Raw genomic sequence first — 20,439 nt, 5'->3', positions numbered from 1 at the left:
ACCCACAGATATGCACACATGGGACTACATACAGAAAACATTAGTTCTGTTACACTCGTGTAGCAGCTTTTGATGATTTTTTTTACTTGCAATCGCTGATGCATAAATGATTCAAATCGATCAGAATAGACTGAATTGAATCCAAAGTGCGGAAGAAACATGGATATTGAATAAGAAAAATTAGATTGAAATTCTGTGCCATTCCCTGTACATTAGTGTGCTTCAATGCACCTGTGCGTGCTATTTGCAGCTCATGTGTTCCATTAGTATTTTATAGTATCGTTGAAGGATTACGTGCAGTTGCGTGATTAAATCCCTTGCAAGTGAGACTGAAAAATTCTCCGATGAAATTACGGCTGGAGACTATTACTGGTTGAAACCCATTTCCTCGTCCACTTCAGTGAATACAGATCATACTCTTGAGGATATCATGATTATCTGATTATTTTCCAGAGCTGTAGTGTCTCAAATTGATGGATGTTGCTTAGTCCCATCAATGCGCTTTTATGTGGTCGTTCTCTCGGGGGAATGTTCAGACCTGTGGTCGTACATGTGTGTATTTTGTAGAGTGCCTCCTAGAGGATGTTTGTGTGTGTGTGTGTATGTGTGTGTGTGTGTGTGTGTGTGTGTGTGTGTGTGTGTGTGTGTGTGTGTGTATGTGTGTTTAGCTTTTTCTTTCGAGTGATTTGAAAGTAAAGTATGTGATCAGGATGGCCTGATAGAACTGATAGAGATAAATAAGGGAAAGTCAAAGTACATCAAAGTTGTACACTTTTTCATGAAGCATTGATTTAAGAAAAAAAAAATGGTGGTACAGAGAGTTAAGCAGGTGAAGCGGCCATTATTTCAACATGGCTGTTGTGCATTACAGATCATGTATCAGTATTGTAAAAGCCATGGTGTATTGTGGTCTGTTGCGGAATGGCCTCACAGAGGTCTGAATGAATGCTTGAAATGATGTACATGTATTCCATGGTACACATTTCTGTTTGCTTAATTTCATTTACAAATATCAGAGGTTACGTCTGTATCAGAAATATTTGGGGGAAATCCTGATCATCTATGGTGTGTTAACAATGAGAGCAAAGGAGTTTTCCTTTGACCCGTCACCTTGTGCTCCAATCAGTATCAGAAATGATATTGTAGTCTCTAATGGAAAAACAAACAAACAAACAAACAACCAAACCCACAACATCTGTTTGCACTGTGTTTAATGTGAATAACCTCACCTTAGCTTATTCTTTATTTTGTGTCAGGGGATCCCAGATAAAACTCGATAATGATGAGGCATTTCTCTTTCACTGTGTTAATAGAGTTCTGCCATCAAAGTGTGATTAGAAAAATGTGGTATAGAAAAGTGGTGTTATATGTGTTGTTGAGAAAAGGATCATGGTTATGTTTTGTATTCTGGTCCTCACAACGTTAGATCATGACCAGCTTGATCGAAACGGAAGGATGGGATCGTTTATAAACACATTGAAATGGTGTGCAGTTAAACTGTGAGCTCCTATTATAGAAACAAAGGTCATACCAGGGTCACTCCTAAAGTCTTCCATGCATCACAAGAATCGGTGGGAACACGGTTTACTCAGCAGATAGTGGAATTGGTGCCATTTTAGTAGACAGTGATGGAAAGGAAAATTGTTTATAGGCTGATGCTGCCTCTGAGTTCATTAAAGAAAAGGGGGGGGGGGAGGGGAGGATGGGGACATGGGGGGGGGGTATGGGGGAGGGGCATGGGGTTCCATATGAGGTAGGTGAGAGCATAATTACAGAGATAAGAGAATTTTAGCCAGACAGACGAATCAAAAGTTAGCATGTGCTTGTGACGGCTCGTTCCAAATTAGCCAGGAATCCTCCTGCCCCGTGTGTGTTTGGTTGCTGCCGCTGTGATTTACCAAATGATGCAGTTGCCATGGCAGCGTGTATACAGCGCCGTCTGGGTTGTCTTCCCCCCCAAAAAGCCACCAGCTGTCTGGGTGAGTGGTGGGGGTGTGTGTGTGTGTTTGCACATCCAGCGGCGTTTGGGGAGTGAGCAATGGGGGAAGTGAGGGAAGAAGATGTTTTGATGGTCGATGGAGACATTGAGGGATGGGACTGCATCTTAATGTGTGGTTAGCACTTCATCAATATCGGGGATACACGCTATTTGTAGGAGAGGGCAAAAGAGGGAGAAAAATAGAAAGTCAGAGCAAGTTATAGAAAGGCTGAGAAAAAAAAAGAAAGGGAAAGAAAGAGAGAGAGATATCCTTTTATAGGATGAGGAAGAGTGAGAACATGAGATAGAAATGGTGAGAGAAAAGAAGAGAGAGAGAGAGAGAGAGAGAGAGAGAGAGGGAGGGAGGGATATATAATATGTCTATATACATGCAGATATAATAGAAAGAAAGAGAATATATATTATATATGCATACATTTATGATAGAAAGAGAGAGGGAATCTATGAATGAATGTATCAAATATATGTATATATGTATATATATATATAGAAAGATAAAGAGAATATATGTGAATGTATAATATATGTATATATATATATATATATATATATATATTTTAATGAAAATCAAGATTGAAATCAAGATTACAATCAAGATTGGCATTTAATGCATTCCTCCGTTGTGACATTATTATTGCTATTTCTAGTACTGCCAATACGCGGAACAACTACAATATATATAAATAGACAGAGAGAGTACATGGATATATATATATATTGAGAGAGGAAGAGTGTGAGAGCAAGAGATAGAATTGGTATGAAAAAGGAAAAAAATGATGAGAAAAAGAGAGGGAGAGTGATATAGAAGAGAAAGAGAGAGTGAGAAAGAAAGAGGAGAGAAAGAGAGCGAGAGAGAGAGAAAGACAGTTCAGAAATGCATGGAGAATATCTCTCACAGGTCTGTAGTCATAACACAAGATGGAAGCAAAATGCAGAGTGTCTGAGACGGAAACACCTGCACTCTCTCATCAAACATCAGACAGACTGACAAACAGACAGGAATGAAAGCAGACAGTGGTCAAACAGATCGACTGACTGACAGACAGACAGACGGAGAGCTTGGCAGACGGTAGTCAAACAGCTCGAGTAGCCTGAAGAGAGATTTCCAGACGATATCGCCGTACATGGATGCGTGGATATGATTTCAGACGCGATAATAATCAAGAGGAGATAAACATTATACACAGACTGACTGGTAGTTTGATATCTACTGTGGATATGTGACTTCACATACTGTACACACATGTACACACCTTCATTTCGCTTTCAAGTCTAGTATAACCTTTGAAGGGATAAAGCTACCGATTTGAAAGTTGACATTAATCATGGACAGAATGTGTTGATGGAACATGGTTAATTTCAGCCTAATCTGATAATCTCTTCATTGTTGTTGCTCCGGTGGTTTACACCCAGTTTTTTGTCCCATTCATCGCACAGCTTGCACGGTTTGGTGAAGATTGATAGCTGAATAGACCCTGTACTCCAGAGCCTCTTTTCTCGGTTCACACTTTTCCAGAGTGTGTGCTTTCTTTCCAATATTTAGATAGGTTAGGAGAGTCCATCTGATTTGAGTTATACATCATTTTAAAGCTAAAAGTCTGCTCTTTCAGAATATGCTCTTAACTAAAATTTCATGTCTGGCGACTTTTTGTATGTTTTGTGGTGGAGGGGCACATTTGTTTTCTGCATTCATAGTCCTGAAACACACGTTCATGCATTCATACACACACCGTATACATTCTTACAATCAGATATGCATACACACACACATTATGTGCATACACACAGGCATGCACACATGCCCATGCATAAGTGCACACATATATACACATATTCATTCATTTATTCATTCATGCACATGCACATGTTACTACAGAGCTGAGATTCGTGTTCTGTTGTATAGAGTTGAGTTGCTGTAATAGATATTTGATTAGAAATAAACTGCTGTTAAGTATATTTTTTTGTTCATATTATTTGGGGACCCAAAATAGATTTCTGAATATTGAATGAAAATTGCCAACACCAGGAAACATGATTCAGAAGAGATTAGAAGATAATTAGAGGTATGGCTGTCTCATTTTCCAAAGAGACTTACGTCATAGGATGTATAGCCCTTGCAAAACTGATGAGATATCATTTGTACATTGAACGAGGTTTCATTGCCGAGAATTCAAGATTGATACTTTCATCCAAAGCAATTAAAAAAAGGAACGAAAGACGTAACAGACCCGTGTAAAATGTCTTCCACCAAGACGTCGTTACACTCAGGCGGAACTTGCCGGCAGCATCCTAAAATTGCATTTCTTCTTTTCACATGTGCAACCGAGATGCCGTCATGCCCAAGCAAAACTTGCCGTCAGCAAACCCGAAATTACATTTCCTTCTTCGCGGGTGCGTTTCCTGTAAGACTATCCCGTGCAGGAATTTTTGGACATGTATCACGTCCGGATATGTTTTACGAGCAATTGATGACATGGTGATCGTTGAATGTCCACTTCCCAGACACTCGAGCTTCCTGGAGGTTTCTTGTATTTCAGTATTACCTGTAACTCACTAGGTTTGGGGGAAATTTTGCAGGTAGAATCATCATTTTGACATTATCAAATTGATTGATATTGTTGACATCATTAAATTGGGAAACTCAGTGGCCCAAATTCACGAAGCTGGTTTTAATTTAGACCATGGTTTATGCAAATTTCTTCTGCATTAATAATACTGACCAATTGCATATGCCAACAGATGTCCAGTAACAAAGGAGCGTTGACATGCACATATCAAAGGTATGCATTTTTCATGCTTTGATATTATTCAGTAGCTTCCCTCATGGTCTGATTAATGAAAGGGATTTGTATTTTGCAGCTGCACCAGAAGCTTGTGGGGATTTCTTTATACGTATAGGTGAAAGTTCTAATTCTTCTATGATGAAAGAGAAATCAAGTGTATCATTTTAGCATGCGATGAACAGTCCCTGAAGTATTTTTGTGCTATTTTTTGTTTTGCTTTCAAAATGACCCCTTCCTTTGAGATTATTCTTAAATAGAAATGTAAAGAATAGTTCTTGACATTATATCCCAGGATTGTTTTCTGCGCTATTGAAAAGTTCTTAATTACATCCCATTATTGTTTTCTGCACAGCGTGTCTTGACATGAAAACATTACTTTGCCTTCTCAGAATAATGTGGAATATTAACACTCCTAGGGCCGAGATCTTAGAATGCTATCAACATCGTACACAGACATGTCACAGACGAGACTAAATGAATTCAGTGGGAGATTAGATTGCTCGCTCAGTTGAGGATTAGGCACATGCCAGGCTCACCGGCAAAGAGCACCGGGGGACGTCAGCAAATCCGAACAGCTTCTCAAAAAGTTTAGAATTCTATCCACAGCCATCCCCAGGGAGGGGCCTTGATGTCTTCCAATATGCTCCTATTTACAATCGAGCGAGCCTGATGCCTGCGTTTGCCTGTTCGCAGGTGCGGCGTGTGCCGTTACCATGGTGATAGTGAGGAGTTGCCCCGATTCTTTCATCGCTGCGAAGTGATTGTCTTTTTGCAGACACTGTTCAGCGTGGTGGTTGGCTCAATTACGGGAATGGTTAAACTTTGGCGACTGAGCTGTGGAATGGCGGTCTAATGGATTAAAATGATGACATTCGAGCATGATGCAGAAGTTTAGACAAGAAATCCTTTCATTGCTGTTAAGATCTCTGTGAATCATGCAATAGAGAATGATGTTGTAAAAGATTCCAATTATGGCATTCAAATTTAGAAAGAGTACTCTATCACTATCAAAATATTTTTTTTGTGATTCATACAATCGCCATGCTAGTAAACTGTTTTCAAACTGGTTGGTTCTTTTCGCAACCATTCTCTATGAGTGAAAATTGAGGTTTTGTCATTCTGTTGCTCACAGATTTTAACTTTCTTGAAACATTTGCCTTTGTTGAGGAAGAAAAAGCAGAAGAAGAGATGTACTTGATGTTGTTCCTAACAATTAATTCAGTTCTTTTTTCTTTTCTTTTTCATCCCATTTGCGTCTTCTCATCTCAGGGCTGGCTGAATGAGGCTGAGGAGACTGCTCAACAGAACGGAAAGAACTCGCGGGGTACCAAGAAACCGGCCAAGAAGCCGCCCAGTCCCATGTCCAAGGGTTTGCTCATACACATACATGGAGGTGGCTTCGTGGCGCACACATCAAAATCACACGAGGTACGTTTCGAAACCCACGGCAACTTGCCGGATGGCCATCTTTTTTTTTTATGTCCCTGTCACAAAGTGTTGCTGGAGGCATTATGTTTGAAGATTTTGGAGTATCATGCTTTGGTCAGGGGCTCGGAAGAAAGTAGAATGTGACTTGGCCAGTCTAAGTCTGGAATGATCAGGGTTATGACTTCGATATCCCACATTCCATGTTCCTCAATACTACCTGTGGAACCTCTGCTACCTACTTGATTTAACAGAACGATCCTTTTCAGACACAGACTGTTTTCGTGGGCACAAAATTTTGCTGTCATCGTACCCCTCCCCCAACACCCTCCTATTGTGGCAATCTTCATGTTGGCGAGAGAGTGCAGTTAATGCGCTGGTAAACAAGACGTCAGATTTCTTTATATAGACTGGTCATTGCATCAAAACATGACGTTTGAATTCTAGTGTCGCAGATTATCTGGCACTTGTCCAATTCCCCCCTCCCTCCACCCCCGCCCATCCCTCCCCTCCCACATTCCACATACAGAGGCCAAACGAAGGCAATGACCTCTATTAATGGAAATCGTCTTGAACAAGAGTCGCACGGTTTTTCCCCGAAACGCGATACGCGTTGTTGCTGGCACTCTATTATTTACAATTTGCCGCAAAGCTTTCCAGCAAGTGGGGATGTCCCGCCAATTTGTCATCTGCTGTTAAGTCTCTGCAGTAGCTGCGGGGCCACTGTCCTAAACTTGTTTGCACATGCGCTTACATACACTGTGTATTTAATTCTTTCTCCTTCTTCTTTTTTTTTTCTCCTCATTTTCCCCGTACTCGTATTTCCATTCCCGGTTTTGATTTCTTGATGAATCTGTTTGGAGGATTCCCAGCGCTGATACTCGCTTTAATAGTATCAGAGCGGCCAGAGCCTCAGACGTTGATGCGGTTTCCATTCTCATTTCCAGACGTTGATGCGGTTTCCATTCTCATTTCCTGTCGTAGAGATATCGCACTCCAGGAAAAACACAAAAGCAGACCCTGAACGGACCATCTGTTTGATATCCCTGTGTAATATCTGTTTAATAATCTGTTGCACTTCTTAGGCTTAAACCGTGGTTTTGAAGCCATGAAACCTACTACCATTTTATTCCTTATGGATCTATTTGACTCATCTATTCCATCCTTCACCCCCCCCCCCCCCCACCCCCACCCCCTTCAGGTATCTTTGAAAAACAACTAATCTCTAACTCTTTTGTGTGTGTTCCTTATTTCATCTGTAGATGATTGAAGCAACAATCCAGACCAGATGACATGTGTTAATAGTGTGTATCAAAATACTAGGTAGATTTCCTTTACAAGTTTCTGTCCCCCTTTTTAATCTTGTAAAAATTCTCTGCGATTTGACAATGGATGAAATTCTAAAAGAAAGAAACAACTTCATGAAATGTTACAATGCTGAAAATCTTGTAATTCCAAGTGATCAGACAAGATGAAATTCGACAAGAGGGAATTAGCTTCATGAAATGTGTGACAGTGCTAACAACCTTTTATCACATCATGTTGAGTGCTTTTAAAAATCTGTGAGGCCTTGATGCATGCACAATCTAAGTTTCCACAAACACTTTTTTTTTTCTCTCCTTGCTCTGGCTTCAGTTTCATAATAGTGATTAAAATTAAAGGTACAGTTTACCTTTGGGAGCAGTGATTTAAAAAATGTTTGAGATACCACATTTGATGCATATGTGTAGGTCAGTTGTATCACAAAACATCCTACCATGTAAAGATTTTGCAATTAAGCATGAAATATAAGGAGGTATCACTGTTTTTCTCAATAAACCATAACTGTAGACGGTTTAGCCTAGAAACATTTTTATTAGATCTATTATTCACATTTTGGGTATTTAACAATGCTTAACATCAATTATACTGATTGAAATTTTTACATTGGTTGTTTCTATCCCTAACTTGCATTTTAGAACTATTTTGACACACTAAAGATGGGTTTTTGTTTCATCTGCAAATGGTAAATTATGCCTTTAATGCCCTGTGTTTCCCTTTCTGTTTGCAAATGAAGCTGGTTGTAATTGTTGTTGATTGTGGTGTATGCATTCTTCATCCGATATGTCTTTCCTTTCCGCCATCGTGTGTTGCAATCAGACAATTTTCACATGAGTGATTTTCCTCGGATTTTCGTATGGCTGCTAAAGCCGCAACGCCAGGAACTTCCCCCCATCTCGGTGCCTTTTGCCTCATCGCTGGGATTTGCGGTCTCTGGGAAGAAAGATTACCGCTTTCTGCTTCTGTTCTTGCACATGTATCTTCTGTTCTTTTTTCACCTTTCTGCGGCCAGTAGAGTCGTTAAATTGTTTCTGCTTGCATGATGTTTTTTGTTTGTGGCAGCCGCGTCTGAATCTTTTAAAAAACTCGGTGAGGGATTATTGCGCCATTAAGTCGGGTTTCATATTTCTTGTCCTGAGATTTCCACTATCTGGCATGATCAATAGTGAGTCTCGGAGCAGCTGGCATGGTAACTGTTTAAAAAAAATATTGTGTGACATTGTGGAGTATAAACGTTAGTCTCAGCTACACTGTAGCTGTATAATGATATTCAAAGGGATATAGAAACACATATAAAGTAGACAAGACTCTAGGGAATTATGTTTATCACTGTCAAGATATCAAATATCACCCTGCTAATAAAGCTTCTTTTTTAAATTCCTGGTGAGATTGTTTTAGGGGAAACTTGCGTATGGCAGACTGATAATGCTGATTTTTATTTTTTTCTCTCCAACATTTTTGCAGCATTTGATAATCACATCCAGTTGCATTCTATATAATTTGTCAAGCTTTATTTGTACACAATATTCTAAACATTAGTAACATATTTGCTCATGCACTTCAGATTCATTATTATGTAAACATTGCTAAAGGGTGCCTCTAAGTGCTACTTACCACTTCTCATTTTCTTTTTTCTGGATAGAAGACAGGTGCCATCGTTATCTGTAAGCTCTTGCAGTTTTGATTATCATCCTGAGTAAACTGCTGTTGCGGAGATGTGCTTGTTTGGAGAATCACAAATTATAGAGTTGTTATTTGTTCTTGTTTTTTTTTTTTTTTTTGGGGGGGGGGGAGGGGGAGCAGACTTGCTCAATATAATAGAGTCATACCCACTGGTTACTTTATCATGATCACTGTATTCGGTTGTTCCAGAGCTGTTTTGTGTGCGATGGGTCTTGACACAAAGTCGGACGACAGGTTGAGGGATTTTATGATGAGACAAATCGTGAGGCTTGATCCCGTACTGGCAGAGAGGAAAGTTCACATTTTTTCAGGTACACTCTGTTGTCATGGTGATTCAGGGGTGTAGATTGAGTCTCTTCGATTGTTGGCAAATAGTCTGAGCTTTCTTCTCCTCTTACAGATTTCTTTTTTTTTTCTTTTTGTCTGAGCAGGTAGATTCTTTTTCTCATCAATTCCTCCGACCATCTCCGAAGAATGTAGCGTTGTTTGATCAGCCCCCTTTGCTTGTTTTGCTGTGTAGTCAGGTGCCTATGAAATGCGAGCCGATTTCATCATGCAGCCCCGTGCCGAGAGAGAGAGATAAAGTTAGCAGGAACGTTGTTGGCGTCCCACTTCTCACGAGACTCAAGCGTCCTTCGTCGTACAAAAGGTGCATCCTCTTCGTTTGAGTGAGCTACGGAGGGTCGAGGGGGTGTCACCTTTCGTGATGCCCCACCCCGTCTCCGTGGAGATGAATGATTGATCTCTCTAGCCGCCACCTCTTCTGTGCGAGAGCCGTCGAGAAGGAGCAAATCCCCGCAAACGTTGCGATGAGCACGTCTGGTTCTGCGCCTCAATGTTTGCGGCCTGCAGGTGTATTCAGAATAACATGATGACTCCGTCTTCAAAAAAAAAGAAAAAAAGAAGAGGTTCTTGAAATCTCCTCAGCAATGCTTTGGGGCAAAACGAAGACCCCTTCTCTTATTGCGTCACTTGGTAATCGTGCCAGACTGTTTTTCTTCATTTTCTTTCTCTTCTCGTTTTTTCATTCTCGTGTCACTGTAGTTGAATATGTATTTGGATTGTCCGCCAATGTCTTGTTGTTGCCATGGCATCTTTATATAGGCATTGTTTAACAATGTTTCGAGTTTGATGTATTTGAGCTGCATAGTCCAGGATCAAACCCGTACCTATGATATCTCTGATATTGTATAGAAAAGGAAGCTGTGGTAGAAAATGATAATTATGTAATGCTTCAAAAAAGTAAAAAGCTGTGAATAATCAGAATTTTTTAGTTTTTAATTTGTGTTGGCCATCTCAAAAACTGATTTAAGACATTGGTGGCATTTGTTCATGGATATGGTAGTAGTTTCAGCATGATTTTCGAGACCTTTGCTAGCCCAAGTGTTTGCTTGTCCTTCTCATCATCATCATCCTATGTGTCAGTCAGAAGAATGCAGCCTTTGTTTGATATGTTGCCACCACCGCAATAATGAATGGTGTGTCTATCAGAGACAGGTTGTCTTATGTTGGTCAAAGTTTGGTTCTTTGGGGATGGTGAGGTAGTGGTTTGGAGCTGTTTTCTCTCTTTCCATACAAAACCATTGCATGCATGATATTTTTGATGAGGACTATCCATGCTCTTTCGGGATTAGGTTTGCAAAAGAACTGAGCGGATACATCAGGAACGGTAAGGACAGGTTCAAGTTCAAGTTCATTTAACCAATTCATTAAACATTTGACATTTTACAAAAGGATACAGCATTAAGAATAATGAATGGTTTGGGACCCCAAAAGAAGCAGAGCTTGTAAAAAAGGGGTCCCGGATAAACATATAAAACAAAACATACTAAAGTTTTAAACATATTAACAAGAAGTATAATAGTAACATATTTACATAGGACAGATGCAACACATGCACACACACACACACACACATTCAATCACACAAACACGTGTCACAAAAATGCTCATGCACATACATGTAGTTCACATGAAATTGCAGAAAGATACTTTATATTTTATTATACTTTTAAATTCAGCTTCCCTGATCACTTGACTTGCCATTGTCTGGAGTCAGAAACTTGTGTATGAATTTTTTTTTTTTTTTTTTTTTTGGAAAAAGGAAGTATGTCTTTTCTCTCTTTTTTTCCCCCCGCACAACTCAAGACTTGGACAGAGAAGTGTTTACTTTATTAGCTCTCAGTAGAAGCTTTGCAGTAGGTATGATGCGAAAATTCCTATCTGGGCTTTGCTCACCTATACAGCGGCCAGTGCGAACAACCTCCCCTGGGTATTAAGATCGCCGTGTGAAACGGGGAAACCATGGGAGGTGATGCATCAGCACACATAGAGACGACGCCTTGAGCAGCTCCCTTTCGCGGCGAATACTTGACCCTGATTTTCCGCATCCCGCCAGACTCCGGGCTTGTGCCTGAGCCCGCAAGAGAGAAAGAGAAATAGATAGAGCTGTCGTTCGTCTCTGTCACCTGTGGCAAAGCCAACATGACACTTTCTTATCTTTGCCCATCGTATTGTCTCTGGTCTTCTCCCTGCCCCCCTCCCCGCCCCTCTTCCTCTCCATCTTACCCCCCCCCCCTCCGTTTTATCTATCGTTACTTTTCCTTGCATTTTGCAGAGAGAGAGCCATAAAAGATTTACATGATTTGTAGCAAAGTCTGAGGAGTCATTGTACTTCTGCTTTTCATTGTGTGAAATGCGATTATAGCGATTCAATGCCCTATTGAATTACTTTCTCATGTACTCGGATTATCAAGGGAGATTGAATCCATTGAGCAAGGGCATTAAACTTGCAGAATGTCAAAAGATTTTGTAGTAGATTGATGAAACTATGGTGAAATTAAAAGATTTAAGGAGAAAACTTATAAGTGCTGAAAGTTGGTTCATTGTCTGGTATTGCATAAATATGGGTCAGTTAACAATGATGCATTGTGAACACAAATAGAAGTCTTTGTGCAAGCTTGTCAGTTCAATACATATATCAGTTTTTTTTTTTCTTTTTCATTCCTGCAAATGTCAAATATATGTGTCTGTGGTTAGAGAACATAGTTAGGAAAGGGAGTGGGAGTTGGGGGATTGATTCTACAGCACAAATTGACGAATTCCTACTTAAAGTGACTACGGATCAGGCTCAATGATAGTACACTCCACTCCCCACTTCCCACCCACAGCTGAATTTCTGTCAAGGGGTAAAAGGACCCCCAGTTATATCATAGTAACAGAAAGAGGAGCATGCTAATGGCTCTCGAGTGGTAAAATGCCCACTTCTAACCGACCGTCGAGTGGGACCTTGGGTGTCCCGGAGAACATTTTCAGAGAACATGGTCACCGGTCCTCGGGGGATGGTTGACCTAAATGGGGAACATTCTTTGAAACTTTGCATGCTTTGAGTTTTCATGTTGTATCTTTACTCCTCTATTCCTGTTCTCTCCCTTCTTCTATTTTTCCTCTCTCCTCTTTTGCTATCTGTCTTTCTGTTTCACCAATACTCCTTCCATCTCTCAATCTCCTTATCATTCTCCCCTCTTCTCTCTCTTCCTCCTCCTCCCACGCTCTCTTTCATCCACCCCCATTCTCAATAATTTTTCTCACCCCTCTTTTTCCTCTTTTGCCACACCCCACTTTCTTTCTGCATCTCTGCGATCTCTCCTCTATTTCTCTCTCTCTCTTTCTCTCTCTCTTGTTTTTTCCTCTCCCATCTACTTTTCTTTTCCTTCTTTGATCTGTCTATCCCTCTCTTCTACTCTTTTTTTTCTTTCAATGTCTCTGAATTTCTTCGTGCCTCCTTCTTCCCTATCTTCCCTCTATCCCTTTTCTCACCCTTTTTCTTTCTTTCATGTATCTGTCTTTCCTATCTCTTTCTCACATATACTTTCATCTGTTTCTCTTCTGTCTCTCTTTTCTCCCTCTTTCCTTCCCTTTCTCCCTTCTTCCCTCTCTTGTATGTTTGTCTGTCTGTGTCTGCCCTTCTCTATCTTCCCTCTCCCTTCACATTCTCTTTTATGTTTGTGTGTGTCTGCCATCTATCTCCCTTCCTCTCTCCTCTTTTCATTATTTTCCCTTGTCCCTCCTCTTCTCCCTATCTTTTTCTCCCCTCTGTCTTTCTATATATATATCTCTCTCTATCTATATATCTATCTATTTATCTACCCACCTATCTACCTATATCTATCTACCTATATCTATTTATTTATCTATCTACATGTGTATCTATCTATCTATCTATCTATCTGTATATCTATCTATCAATCTCTCTATCTATCAATCTATCTATCTATCTATCTATCTATCTATCTATCAATCTATCAATCTCTATCTATCAATCTATCAATCTATCTATCTATCAATCTATCTATCTATCTATCTATCTATCTATCTATCTATCTATCTACCTATCTACCTATCTATCTATCTCTTATCTATTTCTTTATTATCTATCTGCTTACCTATCTATTTATTAATGCATCTGTCTATCCATCTATCTATACCTATTTATCTGTCAATCTTTCTTTTTATTTACCTGTCTACAGATATCTCTCTCTATCTATCTATATATCTATCTATCTTCGATCTACCTATCTATCTATTTATCTACCTACCAATTCATTTATCTATCTGTTTATTTATTCATGTACCTACCTATCTATTTATCTATCCATTTATGTACAGCATGTATGCATATATCTCCATCTGTTGCTCAACCTCTCTTTATGTTGTCTTTCTCTCTTTCTCTCTCTCACTCTGTTCTTCCAGATCTACCTAAGATCGTGGGCCAAAGACCTAGGAGTGCCTATCGTCTCCATTGACTACTCACTGGCTCCTGAGCAACCGTTTCCCCGCGCCTTCGAGGAGTGCTTCTTCGCTTACGCTTGGGCAGTCAAGAATGCACCATATTTAGGTAAGAGTTCGCCCCCTCTTAATACTTCTTTGTGACCCTTCTCTTCCTCCTCCATTCCCTTGCTTATAAAGACATAATCTTCTTGTTTTTGTTTTTTTTAATGTGACTGACCCTTGGTCTAAACTCTTGCAACTGACCCCGGAATGGAGAGTGGCAGCTAAATAGAATAGAACTGAAAGCAGGTGTGGTTGCAAAGTGACTGTCTGCATTATGGCGGGGGGATAAAAGCTTCGTATTCATGTTTAATTCTTCTCTCTTGCTTGGGGGAAGGGGTGGGAATCAGAATCTTCAGTGTTACTTGGAAATAAACAACAAAAACAATTCCCTGTTGACTCAGTTAGACCAGACTTGAACTTCCGTGATATTTGGCACATACATACATGGAAGTAAGTGATAGCTGCAGGGCCCATGTGAGACATTAATAGAGCGTGGCGGTGGTAGATAATTCATCTGGAAGTGAGATGGGCTGCATCTGATCTGTGGAGACCGTGGGCGACTGACTTTTTCTCCAAAATACCCTGGGCAAGACTCTATGATAAATGTGTGTCTTTTACATCGGTGACATTTGTCGCTAGTTAAACTGTCCTTTGTAGTCCGGGCAGTCATTTACCTCTCTCGGTGCGTAGACACTCGGCTAAACTTGCAAAATTTTGTCATCAGTATTCAGCCAGCTATCCAAACTCGTGTGTAGCAATGTGCTTCTCTTCAACAAAAAGGCTGTGGTGAAACAATTGATTATGGGCATTAGGTAAATCTCTATTTATCGACTGTTAGTTTCCAGACGTTGTTGGTGAAAAATGCACGCCAGTGTGCATGCTAATCAGCGAACAGAGTACAGTAAGGGTGCAAAAACTTGATAAGGGTTCGTGGATAATTATTTTTTTTTCAAATGTGATCAATAACATATTGGTAAAGACAAGCTCCCTTCAACAACTGGAGCAGATAAATGGTGTCACATCAATACTGAGTGCCATCATCATCATCATCATCTCCAGCATCATCATCATCATCATCATCATCACTATCATCATTATCATTATCATCATCGTTGTCATCATCACTATCATCATCATCATTATTATTATCATCATCATCATCATCATCATCATCATCATCATCATTGTCATCATCACCATCATCATCTTCATTATTATTATCATCATCATCGTCATCATCATCCCCATCGCCATCATCATCATCACCATCGCCGTCACCGTCACCGTCACCGTCACTGTCACCGTCACCGTCACCGTCACCGTCACCGTCCCGTCATCATCACTACCACCATCATCATCACTACCACTACCATTATCACTTTATCCTCATCATCATCATCAATATCATCATCATCATCATCGTCATCACCACCACCACCAATGCATAGAAGTCTTGTTCAGTGCTCTAAACACAGCCTATTCCACCTTCAAGTAATTAAAAGTGAAAGAATTTTATTGTAGTAGGCAGATCCCAGTTTCGATTTCATCTTTTTTTTCCTTAATCCAATTGGAGGGAGGTGCAGGCAAAGGGGAGTTGGATTCAACAAATTTTCTTGTTGCCCAAAATTACTGTGGCATGGAGGGGTAAGGGGTTCATATTCTGCTGTACAAGGGCTTGAACATAATTGGTTGTATCCAATGTTTACAACTTAAAAAACAAACAAACAAACAAACATACCGCAGGAAATAGTTTTCCTGATAATGCATCACAATTTGCTATGAATTTTTACACCACTGCTAGACAAACTGACATTTGTGTAGCAGTTTTCTTTCCATAGAAGTGTCCAGTATACTGTGTGAAATATGGTTCATCAGCTGAACTTGCTAATCAATTTCGAGTTGGAAAATTATTCCCTCGTACTGAGTTATTGCAAGTTTAGAGAAAAAAAGATACAAAATGAAAAAGAGAAGAACGGGGGGGGGGGGGGGGGAATCCCTTTTTAGCCGTTAAAGATAATTATACTGTTTGAGATTGCAGGTTCAGGTTTCATTTTCTATTTCTTTTTCCACCTATTCTGATGGATCACTGTACACTCAAAAAGCTACCCTAATATGTGCCAGATTGTTTGCTCATGTTGCGTGTGAGGAACTCAAGAATGATGAGAGTGGAGATGGGCGGTCAGAACAAGGGGACATCTTCGGAGTCGGCAAAGACAAATGCCATGCTCCGTCAACTCTAGTGTGATCGACTCGCCTAACCCAGGCATATCAATGTCCATCGCTCTCTCTCTGTCTCTGTTAATCTAATGTCTAGTTTGTATCTTTGAGAGCGGAAGGGGAGGAGAAGGGGGTAGAAACCCATCCTGAAGAAGAGGTAAAGAAAGAAAAACAGAAAAGAGAAGATGAATAAGTAAAGCAGTCGAGGACAGATATGTATCACATGTTGTAAACATCTTGTTCTCCTTTCAACTGCAGCCCTACATTTTTATTTATGTGTGCGTTAGCCCTTTATGAGTGAGATTGTAGGCAGCGAGGCCTCCATCGGGGAGTCTGGAATTGAATGTTGCCGCATTTTCTCTCGTGGAAGGATGATCTTTCAAAGATATACAGAGTGTTACCTTTCTTGCAAGCGACAAAATCACATCGTCGTTCACACATCAGTCATGGACCATATACGGACCTCCCAACCATTCTGAATTTGGAGGAAAAAATCTGATTTTTTTGTCATTTGCATTATTTTCATATTTTCCTGGATTATTTTACTGTAGTCAATTTTGATCATCAGAGGTATAGCCGTAATATTTGCTTTAATTCATGGTTTGAAATGAATACATAGTTCATGTAAAAATTGAATACATGTATAGCACATTGGCAGCATCCCTCCTCCTCCCCTCCCCTCCCCCCTCCCACACCCCTGTCAACCCTGTCAAACCAGCACCCTTAACCCAAACTGTACTTTGCGTGCCAATGGGCAGGCATGCTGGACACAAATATCTGGAAACTAAGAGCCAATGACTTAAGGTTACCTACAGATAATCTTTTAATCCCCCATGTACATCATCTAAATGGCCTTCCCTGTTAGACTGGGGGCATGTTGCGACACTTGAGTGGGCTTGCTAACTTTTCATCTAGGTCAAGTGTGGGAAGGTTTTTTTGAAAATACCGACATAAAAAACACTTGGCAAGATAAAGCTAAATGCCTCAGAACATGAAGGGTCAAACAGCTTAAAAGGAACATGGAAGCAAAGACCTGGATTTACTCTGTAGTGACTATAATTCACATTGACTGAATTACCAATTCTAGCCAGTGGCGCACTCACATTAGCACATGTTGACAATATCCATCCTCCCCCTAAAAAACGGAAAAAAAGGAAACAAAGAAAAGAAAATTGAAGCACATTACTGCATACTTAACGTCACCCTTGTGGATCGGAAGTGGAAAGTATGGAAATTGGCCTGTCTCTGCTCATGGAAACGGACACTGTTAAAAAAATCAACAACAGCAACAACCTCCAAAATAGAACTTGACGTGGAAGGTGAGAAATGGCTGACATGAAAGTCGTACAAGAGGACATTAGCCATCTCATCGGGGGGATACAAAGTGCTTTTATGTGTCTGCCGCTATTGCTGTCAGGCTTCTAGGGCGTGAACTTTTCTGTGAAGCAGAAGATTTGACTCGCTCGGATTTACTTCTGTGACCTCCAAAGTTTCATTACAAAACACAAGAATGCTATTTTTCATTTTTTTTTTCTCTTTCTGTTCTTGATGTTTTGTGGCTTTCCATATTTTCACAAAGAATTTAAAAATGTGATATTAATTACAGAATTGTTTATGAGTTTGCACACTTCCAGTCATTCGTTCAGTCACTGAGTCTGTGGCTTTTCCAGATCTGTTTTTTTTTTTCGTGTATGTTATCTCAAGTTTTGAATGTGTGTATGCGTACCAGTATCTACCTGATGTTGGCAGTTTTTCAGGTAAACTTTATGTGGATACATGTTCACATACGGTGTAGTATGTTGTGCAGAGCAATATGGCATGTCTTCCTGAAACCTTGAAATGTTTTTTGTAGGTGTCTGGCTTTCATCTCTGTGTTGATATTTTGACATTGGTTAAATATAAATGTGGTGTGGTGTATTCAAAAGGTTGCTCTCACATGTGTGACAATTTGATGCTATTTTATCTGCAGGCTCAACAGGCGAGCACATATGTCTAGCGGGAGACAGCTCCGGGGGCAACCTGTGCACCGCGGTGGCCATGAGGGCGGCCTCCTACGGCATCCAGGTGCCCGACGGCATCGTCACCATGTACACGCCCTTCGTGGTCCACCACTCGCCCTCGCCCTCCCGCCTCCTGTGCCTTTTTGACCCCCTCTTGCCCTTTGGTGTCCTCATGCGCTGCATGTCGGCCTACGTGGGCCTTAAGGAAGAGTTCATGTCGGAGGAGGGGGTGACGTCGGTGGTGGATAACCTCAACGACAGGGTGCTGGGCTCCCCCAAGCGGGCTTCCATCAAAACCAACGAGGGGACGTCGGTGGACGGGGACCGGGAGGGGAAATCCCCGAAGGAGGAGAATGCAAACAGTACTAAAGTGACCACGCCCACCTCGCTAGGGGGCGTGGCCAACGGGGATGCGGTGCCGGTATCGGACAGCATCGGCTCGTCTTTCATGGAGGAGGTCCCTCCGACGGACATTGAGAAGTTGGAGCAGGTCAGCGATGCCATCGACAACGCCACTACCGGACACAGCGAGATGCAGTCGGGCGTCAACGGTGACCAGTCCCAGACTGGGGAGGAGTCCGTGGCGATCTTTGACCCTTCACACCCTCCGACCTCGGCGGAGCACCCCCACAGTCTTCCAGGCGGCGACGAGGACTCGCAGGACTCCAAACCGGAGGCGGACCGCATCCCGCCGCCACCCTACCCTGCCGACGCCCTGCCGAAGTCCATCAAAAACAGGGATGACCTCCATCTGGACTTTTCCAAGAGTGCAGAGCAGGGGGGTGCGGACGGGGTGCGCACCCCTACCTCCTTTGTTAACTCACCAATCAGATTGTTCCGAGATGCACCCATCATGTGGAACCCGTATGTGTCGCCGCTGTTGTCGGATGAGGAGCTCCTTAAAGGCCTACCACCAGTTCACATAATTGTAAGTGACTTGGATTGGTGTCAACTAGAAGTTTGAGAAATCAATCAAGTAGCAGCAGAAATGTACTTGCTGAAATCTAGCAGGTTGGATAGTTTGAGTAGTGTGAATGACAATTAAATAAAAGGGGAATTTTCCCCATATGAACATAGTCGTATGGATTGAGTGAATGCAGCAATATTACTACAAGACATCAATGAAGCTATTAAAGAGGAAAATCAGACAGTCTGTTCAAATGGTATGAATGTTCAAACGTTTGGTGTCGCCATGGCTGGATGAGAAGACTACAACCGTTTGTGACACTATTGCAGAACAACAAAAGGGAAAATATAAAGAGAATTCCACAAAATTTCATTTTTAATGAAAAGTACACATTCCTTTGACTTGTCATTGATATGTATTAAGGGTGATATTCCACCTGCTTCCTGAAAGAGGTAAGTCAATTGCTTTTTCAGTGTGGTAGGAAAGTAAAGTTTTGCAGAATTCTTTGTATATTTTTTTAATACCACTTTCTTTCTGTGACATCACACACTATTCAGCAACTTTTCCAGCAATGGCTGCACAGAAACTGTCTCATGGATACCTATTAGATGAATCATAACTTTTGAAGGGATAGTCCAATTTTTGTCAAACTTTCATTGCTGCGTTACGCTAATATTGCTGCATTCGCTCAGGCCACATGTACAATTTGTACATTTGGGGAAACTTCCCCTTTAATGCAGCATATCTGTTTTATATCTGTCTAGCTTCCCTTTTTTATGCCTCCGCCACGAAGTGGTGCCGGAGGCATTATGTTTTCGGGTTGTCCGTCCGTCCGTCCGTCCTTCCGTCCGTCCTTCCGTCCTTCCGTCCGTCCGTCCTTCCGTCCGTCCTTCCGTCCTTCCGTCCGTCCGTCCTTCCGTCCGTCCTTCCGTCCGTCCTTCCGTCCGTCCGTAATGAATTTTGTGGACAAGGTAACTATCAAAACCTGTTGAGGTATCCTAATGAAACTTGGCATGTATGTGTATTAGGGGGTGAAGTTGTGCCTATCAACTTTTGGGTGCACATGCTCAAGGTCAAAGGTCAAAAGGTCAAGGTCAAATACATAAAATTTCACTACTTCCACCATATCTATTGAATGCCTGAAGATATTTTCTTCAAACTTAGGGTATACATGTATTACCCAATTAAGATTCTCTGGTGAAAGTTTGGGTTATGAGGTCAGAGGTCAAAGGTCAAAATGTCAGGGTCAAATACATAAAATTTCACTATTTC

At 41.1% G+C, this 20,439-nt stretch overlaps 1 protein-coding gene across 1 annotated transcript in view; it reads left to right on the top strand.

Moving 5' to 3' along the window:
- Window positions 1-20,439, top strand: part of LOC139736391 (hormone-sensitive lipase-like) — a gene marked incomplete at its 5' end in the record, with an annotated part of 48,382 nt that overhangs the window by 22,995 nt on the left and 4,948 nt on the right. The window contains 3 exons of the mRNA XM_071647146.1: window positions 6,052-6,210; window positions 13,963-14,107; window positions 18,230-19,188. Of these exons, the coding sequence (XP_071503247.1) occupies window positions 6,052-6,210; window positions 13,963-14,107; window positions 18,230-19,188 (1,263 nt within the window). The remainder of the gene's footprint in view (window positions 1-6,051; window positions 6,211-13,962; window positions 14,108-18,229; window positions 19,189-20,439) is intronic.

Source organism: Diadema antillarum, unplaced genomic scaffold (assembly GCF_040938485.1).
Source record: "Diadema antillarum isolate AM-2024a unplaced genomic scaffold, OU_Dant_1.0 seq00000643_RagTag, whole genome shotgun sequence".
Lineage (NCBI taxonomy): Eukaryota > Metazoa > Echinodermata > Echinoidea > Diadematoida > Diadematidae > Diadema > Diadema antillarum.
The sequence above is the reverse complement of the archived record's forward strand: the minus strand, read 5'-3'. Positions and strand labels throughout refer to the sequence as shown.